The 10,193-nt window shown below is 40.6% G+C and overlaps 1 protein-coding gene across 1 annotated transcript in view; it reads left to right on the plus strand.

Annotated features, from left to right (window-relative positions):
* The window catches only part of SUCLG2 (succinate-CoA ligase GDP-forming subunit beta), a gene marked incomplete at its 3' end in the record, with an annotated part of 131,613 nt that extends 126,148 nt beyond the window's left edge, over positions 1-5,465 (plus strand). The window contains exon 11 of the mRNA XM_082004753.1: positions 5,350-5,465. Coding sequence (XP_081860879.1) covers positions 5,350-5,465 — 116 coding nt within the window. The remainder of the gene's footprint in view (positions 1-5,349) is intronic.
* Between the last annotated feature and the right edge of the window lie 4,728 nt (positions 5,466-10,193).

The following is a 10,193-nucleotide window of genomic DNA, read 5'->3' on the forward strand; positions in this document are numbered from 1 at the left end:
CTAGACTAGTTGCTGAATCCAGACATGGCAATACTGCGTTTTCCTTGGGAAACTCTGTCCTGGTATAATATGCAAAAGTAAGACTTTGCTCTAATATTTACCTCAAAAGTTTTCTAATTTCTACTCTTATTCTTAGCGTTACCCACCAATTCATCCTAAATGAAGAGTTATGATGTACAGCAGCCTTCAGATGTTGTACTTAGAAACTGTTAGCTTGTAGCTCCTGCCTTCTCTGCCTCCTTAATTACCCAACCAAGCAATATATATATATATTTGGTTCTTTTAATCTTTCCTCAGAAATCAGTCCCTTTGGATCCTTAGTCATCTTCATTGTTCTTCTTTGAACTCACACCGGGTTATCTAAACATATAAGGATTTTGAATTATTAATGAGTAGTGTGGGAGTAATAAGGCTGCCCAAGACTTTTTAAAACATCACTGATAACATTTTACACTTCAAAAGGAGAAAAAGGGACAAGTACTTTTTTGGATTTCCATTTTGAACATTTTTCCAACAAAAGATTCATGATTATTCCCATAAATCTAACAGATTTGTGACCTGCACTTTAAAGACCCTTTGCCTGCGTGCACTGTATTACAAGTGTCTTGATGACTAGAGTTTTAATCAGTCAAATCTGTCTTGATTTAGCAGGATTCTGTGGACAAATCTTTGTTCTCAGTTGTATAATAATTACAAGCTGTTTTGCCAGTGGATAAAGAAAGGATTACTCTCCTTTTTGAAAATGGTAACTTTATAATTACATGTATTTACTTGCCTTATCAGTAAAGACCTCACCAGCTGAGACGCAGGATTATTGTTGTTTGAAAGGCTCATGGACAAATGGAGAAACTACATATTCCAAATTTTATCTTTTACAAAAGTAGAAAACTAACTTCTGCTGGTTTTATGCAGCATTTTTTCCCCTTTAATGTACTTCAGTTGCGTTTTGTGAAAACTAACTAGGAGTGCTGAATGGAAGCCAAACCTTGTTTCTCATTTATGTAGCTCAGAGTTGGATGAAAAGAGGAAAGAATAAAAAAGAACTGTGAATTAGATGTCTGCTTCCTATGTTGGAAATTTCACATTCTTTGTCTTTCCACAAATGAATTCTCTGCTTCTGTGGTCATAGGACAAGAAGAATTGGGAGGAATTAGAACTACTTAATATATTGAAACACAGCTAGAAGTAAATTGACTTTTATTCAAATGTCTGAATCCAAAATTTCCTATTGTATTTTCAGCCATGTGATTCATGACTTTCTGTGTTCTTTAGAATCTAATGATTTTTTTAATATATTCAGGAATCTTTTACACACAAGTGAAGTTTTGCTTCAATTTGTGTATCTTGCTCAAAAATATGGTGTAGTATGTATGCCTGTGATTTTTAGTATCCCAAATTGCCTATCAAGAGAGAGTATGGGGTATTGCAAAGTCACATTTAGAACTTTATTCATATCAATCTCTTCAGGCATCTTGGGTTTAAACATTTGGCACAAATTTAAATGCGCTTGAGTCTTTCCCAGTTTGGACATAAACATGGGGCAGCGGAAAAGATTAAAATATTCTTTGGGAAGAGTTTAGCATAGAAAAGGGCAAATGGTGTGGACAGAATTGAAAGGGTTTAATTGTCTCTTATAAGTAGACGGTGAAAATTGGTTTATTCTTGACTGCAGAACCGACAGCTGCGAGAAGTGTAAGCCACCAAAACTTCATAGGTTCCCCAGCCAAAGGTCATTAATTAAACTTTATCACTAGCCAAACCTCAAATCAAATGTTGACTGAAGGTTAGCTAGTGATGAGCTTCAACCCTTGTCCCTTATTTTCCCATACCTCTGTCTTTGAGACCTGAGAGGCTGTGAGTTTCCAGCTTGTGGGCTAGCAGAAGTGACATAACCTGCATCCAAGCCGGGGAGGGGGAAATTTGACTGTTAATGCGCTCAGCCGTGTAGGAATATCAAAGCTGAACCATTGCTATCGATAATGTAACATGGCTGCGATGAGTTACGTCAATAGTATTTTCAGACGTACTGCATATTGTGAAATATTTCATCTGCAGAATGTTTTGGGTAGATCAGATTTTTTTTTTTTTTTACATTAGTCTTCTATTTCTTAGGATATACCAAGTGTATATAACTATGTCTTCTTCCCTTATATCTTATTTACCTGAAAAGCTAGAAGTGGCATTGCAGAGTCTTGCATCCTTTCCAGCCAGCAGCATTAAACAGTGGCAATTTAGGCGGTTCCTAATGGTTTTATGACAGCGCAAGTGAATAAATGAACATTATCGAAATCCTGTTGGAGTACAGTTGGGGGTGTTTTATTTGTTTGTTTTCAGTCTGCCTGTGCAGTCCTCTTGACTCATTTGTAACCATGTGTGCTAGTATAATCTTCCAATTTATAGAAACATGCTTAGAGAGATATTTATTACTAGGATTTTTAGGTAATGAGTTGAATAGATTTGCTTTGCTAGTGAAAGCAGAGATTTCAAGGCAATAAAAGGGTAAATGTGAGCGATTGCATGTACATAGACAGAGGGGTTGTTTCAGAAGGAGGATATTTAGATTAAAAAGCCTGAAAATATATGCTGATGAAATTACATCTTTCCTATTTTTCCATGGAGTGTCATTGACAGTAATATGTATTGGAAGGAAAAAATCTTTTTCTCATTAGAAAAAGATTCCCTTAATAGAGTCCAGTGGGGAAAAATAAATAAATAAAATGCCCGTAGCCTTCATTCCTGTGAATTTTCACCATTTCTCAGTTGGCTACAGCATAGGTGAAGGGCAGGTTATTTTGATAGCCTGTATATGGGATTCTGTTTACAGTTCTCTGACACCATCCAGTGGCAGGAGGTTAATGTTAGAATAGTGGAACTATTTAGTTGTTTTATCATCTACTGCAATAAGATGATACCCTTTCTAGATTCTTAAATGTTTCCAGTGTTTTTGGAATGTTTAATTTTAAAACTCCTACCTCTGCTTTCAGCAGGATCTCATTATAATTTCCGTATTGTCCATATCTCTAAAATACTAATCACAACGGGATAAAAAGCTATCATTAAAAAAAAAAAAAGAAAAGAAAATTACAGCAAAGGAAATCCTTGCTGAAAAATAAGTTTAGTTGCATGGCCTGCCTCTAAAACGGTATTTTATTTAATAAATACAGAGTGTACCCTTACTCTTTTGACTGCAGTGGGATTTTTTTCAGCTTTCATATTTTCATTTGTCTGCATAAACTCCCCCCTCCCTTCTCAGTGGACTGTGTTTTGTATTGATTTTGTAATGCATGTTAGACAAGCGGTGTGTAGAGCAATCAATGCAGTGCAGAATAGATCCAATGTATTGTTCCCACACTGACCTGTTAGTAAATTAATGTTGGCCACTTAGCGAAGAGCAAAAGTTAGTTTTAAATACTATGTGGCTGTCACAAACTGCATAATATTTTTCTCTGTGGGAAAATTTCCAGGAAAAATTTTCACTCTATTTTTTTCTCCTCACAACACTTTGTCTTCTAGAATCCTATTTGAGAGATCAGTACAATCTCGACTGTTTTAAATGCTCGTCACACCTGTAGCTAAATAATAGATAAAACTTTGAAGACTTGATGGGAATCGCTATACAAATATGAGGAACTTAGCAGAGTAGAGAACCTTTGTAATGCCTTCTGACCTCCCTGTACAGGTCTGTGCTGGCAATTAGCAGCTTCCACATTACGTTATATAGGACGGTTGACAAAAAATGGCATATTATGCTCTTTTTTGCCCATAACATTCTTTTCTTCTGTAGGAAAAGTCCTGTACAGTTCTGGATGTTACTATGCAACCAAATCCTCCTTCTGTCAGAGATTTCAGATGTCTTTGACCTTCCTACACAAGTCCTACAGTGTGTCCTCTGCATATCGGTGGGAAGCGTGACCTCTTCTGCCGGTGCTTTTGAACAGCTAGCAGATGGGGTCCCAGGTCCCTCTTCCAGACACCTGCCTCTCCCGTGGCAGAGTGCTGGGCCCGCTGCGACGGAGACGTCTTTGGTCTCGTTCGGTGCTGGGAGCGGGAGTCCCGACTTGAGCACGCTGAAGAAACAGGCTTTTGAATTTCTCTACTTCTGCTGTACCATTTCAGACATTTTATAAAGTCTGCCAAAGAAACCAAAACCACTCTTTAAAATGAGCATTCTGGAGGTTGGACCGTAAAGAGTATGCTCCTTGCTTGGTTAATAATTAAGGGTATAATTAGTGTCTAGCTCCAAATATAATTAAAATTCATGTTGCTAAGTCTAGGAATTACAAAGTAATCAAGCATTTTGACGTGGCAAATGAACAAGGAACTTGATGTGGAGGAGGGAGGGTAGAAATGATCCTAAAGAGGATCAGCTCGGGGTCTCGTGCTTGTGGCTAGTGCGTGATCCTGAAGTGTGGATTCCACTTCCTCCGTCGGATCTCTGACTCCAAGTTCTTCTGCGGTGCAGAGCGTATCAGTGATCAAACCTATCACGTGGCTTTGCTGGAGGAAGCTCTGGAGAGTTCAGATTTTCTGATTATCTTTGTTTTCCAAAAAGAATGAGCTAGAGTAAATGTGAAGGCAATGCACTTGTCTCTTAAACAAGTGTGAACGTGGGGAAAACATACTGTCCTGAAATATCTTTTTTAATTTTGGATTTTTTTTCCTTTACTATGCATGTAGTCGACTGAATTTGAGCTTTTTACATGCAAAGTGGAGCTCTTGTACTCTATAGCTGTACAGTCTCCTTGGATGTGGGATAATTTAGTGCAGCAGCAGAGGAGGGAACGGTGTTGTGCTGAATGCTTCAGAGCTCTCAATGTTCCCCTTTTTTAGCAGAAATGCAAAAAAGCATCTTCAAGAGCAGCTCAAAACCAGTTAGATTTTCAGGATTACCCAAATCTTTGTCTTTCAATAGCCCATTTTGCAGGTTTCTGTTAACACGGTGAATTTTAGTGACTGTTGATTCGCTGGATGCTGATTAGCTGTAGCTGATTGTTGGTAATAAATGTGTTAAATCTTCCGAGGGTTTTAAGGGCCTGATACATGGTCTGTTATCCACTGCTCTTGCTGGATGGCCCTACTGACTCTGGTGGACATTGGATTGACCCTCTAATCTTCACAAAGCCCCTCTTGTGGATGCAAGTGCTATTGTCAGATTGCATTGTCTGTCAAAATTGTCCCTGGAATGAAGAGTTCCTTCTTTTCAGCTCAAGCTAAACCACTCACTGAATCTGTTGTTAAACTGAAATGATGTATAGTTTGAAGCACTAACTACTTCTATAAAGATTTAACAGAAGATGCTCATTTATTTATTAATATTAATTACTAATTATAGTCAGTGTTCTTTTTTAGGAACGAATGTTCATGAAGCCCAGCGCATCCTGAATGAAAGTGGACTCCCCATCACGTCTGCAAATGACCTTGAAGATGCAGCAAAGAAGGCGGTGGCTTGCGTGACCAAAAAATAACAACTTGAAGATTATTCTCATGGAAAATGTGTGTGTTTCACAAGACATCATTCCTGTTGTTGTTTCGGAGAGGATTAGTGGAGTTTTTCTAAGGAGTCATCAGTGCTGGTGGACTTAATTTGTGATACATGGCAAACTCAGGCCATAGGCTCGCAAGCTAGGCTTCAGAAATTTTGCGGCTACTTTCTTGAAAAGTTTGTCTGTCTTCATCTAATTTTGGTAATTTTGTTACTCAGAACTGTAATACTTCATAAAGCTCTTTTTCTGCTTTCCTTTCAAAATCATCACTGATAAAGTCATGATAAGATACAATAGGTAATAATTGACTTCTATCAACAGGATTATTCTTTAATCAAACACGTGTAGTTCACCTATTTCACAGTATTTTCTTTCATTTTTTTTATATTGTAAAGAGTCGGCAAACTAATAATGGGTTTATATTTTTATGGACTTCTTCAATAATGTACAAAATTGTGCTTACAATATCTATTTTTATTCAAATGAATAATGTTCATTTTCTTTTTTAGAAATCACACGTTTTGCCTTAAGATTATTTTATTCTGTAGATGCCAAAGTATACCTCACAATAGGAAAAGGGACAGGTTGGTAGTGTAAGGACCTTCCATTCTTATGCTGTGTTTATAAGCCAGCAAAATGTGATTAATTTTATTTTCTAATTTTTGGAAATGAAGTGCAGTATTTCTAGGTGTAACAGTGCCGTACAGAGGGCTCTAGGAGGATGTGTCTGCCAGTAAGAAAATGGCTGCTAACTTCTTAAAAGAACCTCTTTCATAAGTATGTCACTGCTGTGAGGTTTTAAAACAAGATGAGAACCTGAAGCACTTCTCTATCAGGAGCATGGAGTATTCTTCAATTGACTTAACTTCCAAAAATCACTTCTGATTTATTGGGAGTAAAACACAAATGAACTTTTTGTGTGTTTGATCAATCAAAGTATTTGATTTCTCAGACATCAGTAAAAATATGTACAAGAAAAAAAAAGTAAGTTTCAGAACTCAGATGTTGACTGAGATTTATTTTGATTATAGATGCTTTTGTAACAGTCAAAATTCGAGCTGTTAGTTACACAGATCATTCAGGGAACAGAAGACAATACCAAATGGCTTGTGTAACTAAAAATCTCAGTACAAACCTCACTCAGCCCAGAAATGATATGTTGAAAATCATCAATAAATTTGAACGGTGAACAAATGAGTAGATATTATGATTTGGTCTTGTAAATGGGCAGAGAGGTAAAAATTTGTTGGATCAATTCTTAATTGTGATAAAATTTTGAGCGTCTCTAATCAATACCATGTTCTATTTAGAAAAATGTAAATAAATTTTTCGTGACATTTCCATTAAAACTGTTACATTCAAAATAAATTATCTGCACTAATATCTGGTTCTTGACACGAATAATACAGATAGGTTGCTATCATCAGTTACTGTAGATTTTTTCTTCTCCATTCCTTTCTCTACATAATGCTCAAGGAAAAAAATGTATGACTGTTAGAATAGCAATAAATATGCCACTGGGTATGTACTTATTGACTGAATGAAGGAGAAGGGTATCGTTAGCAGTTCTCGTGAAGGTGCATAGAAGCACACTGCTTTGAAGGAAGAAATGTTTACCTCGCCACAATAAATAAAAAAGTCACTGTCTATTTTATGTGTTTTAATACTGGAAATAGAAGCATTCTGTGGAAGAACTGTTTATGCAACGCTGTCACACACTGTGTATCTAACTTCTGGTCTCAAAACCATTTGCTGTGTGTGTACATGATTATTATTCTGGAAAGATCAACACTACGTACACTGTTTCGTCAAATAAATGTAAAAATGAACCTATTTAATGACTTTGTCCTTTCTGTGAAATAGAAAATTCTTTAATTTGTCTTTTGTATTCTGTGTTCTTCCATTCAGCATTTTGTTACAGGCGGGTGAAATCAAACGCATAGGAATTTCATTTCAATCGGGTAATATTGGTATACTCATATATAGATCCTTTTTATCTAAAGAAGTAAATCTTTTTGTGTCTCTATATATCTTTTCTTATACGTAGGCTAATGACAGTACATACAAGTTTTATTCCTCTTTAGCCATATACAGAATAGAACAGTATAACTTTTAATTTTCAGATGTCATATGGAAAATTTCACAAGCTCTGGGTTGGTATGTTTGAACGTTTGGGTTTCACTTGCGCCAAGGCACCGTCGGCTCTCTGTAGCCAGAGGCTCTCTTCCCATCTTCAGCTTGGTGCGCGTTGTGGGCCGGTTCGTTTTTATTCCGTGGGTTATTTCTCTGCGTATGGAAACATGTAAAGTTAGTTTTGGTCTCCCTTGGAAAGGCGTTTTACTTACATTTCGTGTGATTTTTAGCGGTTATAAATTGCAAGTAAAGGCAACACCTAGAAGGGATGTTCTTGCCCGTGCTCAAGCATGCCGAGTCGCAACCTGGCGAGAGCGCGGCGCGGCGGCTGCCTACCCCGTCGCTCCGCTCCGGCCAGCCTCTGCAGCTTAAACGCCAAAGGCGCATACGTGAGGCGTGTCCCTCCTGCAGAAAGTGAGCAGCAGTGTAAGCAGCGGGTAAGTTCCATTTAATCCCCTTTGTGGAAGTTTTAAGTGGGATTTACTTAGCCTTTAAATCTTGCCATTTCAGCCTGTATTAATAAAGCTCTTGTCCTGGTTTCAGCCAGGATAGAGCTGGTTTTCCTCACAGAAGCTAGTGTGAGACTGTGTTTTGGATTTGGGATGAGGAACTGTTGATAATGTGCTGATGTTTTGGGTTGGTGCTGAGCAGTCAAGGACAGTCCAGCTTCTTGTGCTGGCCTGCAGCGAGCAGGCTGGGGGTGCACGGGGAGCTGGGAGGGGACACAGCCGGGACAGCTGACCCAGGCTGGCCAAAGAGATATTCCCTACCATCCGACGTCATGCCCAGTACATAAACTGGAGTTGGCCGGGGGGCAGAAATCGCTGCTCGGGGACGGGCTGTCGATCACGGGGTGGTGAGCAATTGCTGTATTGGGCCTCACTTGTTCTTGTACATTCCTTTGTTGGTATTATCATTATTGTTCCCTTCTTTCTTTCTGTCCTATTAAACCGTGTTTATCTCAACCCACGAGGTTTTTCCTAATTCTCTCCCCCGTCCCACTGCGGGAGGGGGAGTGAGTGAGCGGCTGCGTGGTGCTTAGTTGCCGGCTGGGGCTAAACCACGACAGCTCTGTAGGATTGGGCCTTTTGAAGGGAAAATGGGGAAACTGCTAGTGCTGACACGGTGTTACATCTTTAACAAGATACCTTTAAATTCTCACAGGGAAAGTACAACAGCTGGGAGTTCTGGAGTAACGTCCTTAACGTGCATTTACTACCCTGTTTGTCAGGCCTGTTCTTCCCTACGTCCGGAAAAGCAGCTGGTATCATGCAAAACCGCTGAGACTGGAACAGCGCGTCGGTGCAACTCGGTCACCAGATGAGATCCCCAGCAGGGCCGTCCCTTCGCGGCGGAATCCTCCTCCCCAGTCGAGCGGTGCTGCGCCTTGCCCTCCAAGGTGAGCCTTGCCTGGTGAGCTGGAGCATTTTCAGGCCTGAGCACCTACAGTAACCTCCGGTTATTACGTCTCGGGCTGGCCCAGGTGGTTGTCTTGTGCCGGGTACTGCGTAGTACTGGCTGCGTGTGCTGAGAGCGGCCCGAAACGTGGGTCTGCGCAGCCTGGCTGGGCTGGAAGCGCTGGGAAGCCTGTGTGCACGAGGCTGAGTGCTGGCAAAACCGTGCCTGTGAAAACGGCTGTCAGCGTAGTTACAGAAATCCAAAAACCTCCTAGGCTTGGTGCTGTATTACATGACATGTAAAATGCTACTCCTAGATGCTGCTGTAAGCCTCTAACGGATTGTGAGATTTTGTGCCTTGTTTTTCTTTTTGCTGACTTTCAGAAAATCGGAGGGGTTTTTTTAAGTCAAGGTCAGCTCTAGCAAGGGAGAAGTGGGGGAAAACAGATCATTGCACCTTTTGATTTATCATCTCGGATTCTTTCCCCTTCGTCTACTAAACTTCATCTTTCCTTTTTCTCCGTGTCTCCACTCGCATAGCTCGCTCCCTGTGCCTCCTCACTACTTCCATCCATAAGACGGCACAGAGTCCACACGCGGTGGGTTTTGCTAGGCTTGCGTGGTTGGGCTGGAGCTGGGTGCGTTGCGTGAGCACCCAGCCGCCTGCCTGGGAGCGGCGTGTGCTCTGGGCAGCCCGTCTGCCAGCGCCAGCCTAGCGCCGTGCTACCAGCAGGCATCAGCGACCAGGTGTGGCTGGCGTATGCCAGCCCGAAAGTCGTCCCGCGCCGCTTCCCTACCTGTCCACAGCCATCCAGGGAGGAGAAGACCTCAACCTCCTGCGTTCTGTGCTCCTCTACAACAGGAATAAACGCAGGAGCAGAAATGGGCTGAGGAGCACTTTGGTTTGATTCAGGAGTGTTGGGCTCTGAAGTGGGGCTGTGTGTCGGAAAAGCTGTAGACAATTATATTCGTAAGCGATGAGAGAGGAGTGAAAAGCATGGGAAAGCTTGAAATGCATGTAAAGGGCTGTTTCAAAGAGAGAAGAAACACTCTTCTTCAAGGAGAAATAGTCTTCCTTGAGCCCAGTGTGGACAGGACAAGCAGTGAGGTGCTTTGACTGTGGTAAGCGACATTTAGGTCAAACTTACAGGCATGAGGTGAGCCGTGGAACGGGCTGTGA

This window comes from Phaethon aethereus (genome assembly GCF_964289735.1).
Source record: "Phaethon aethereus genome assembly, chromosome: 11".
NCBI lineage: Eukaryota > Metazoa > Chordata > Aves > Phaethontiformes > Phaethontidae > Phaethon > Phaethon aethereus.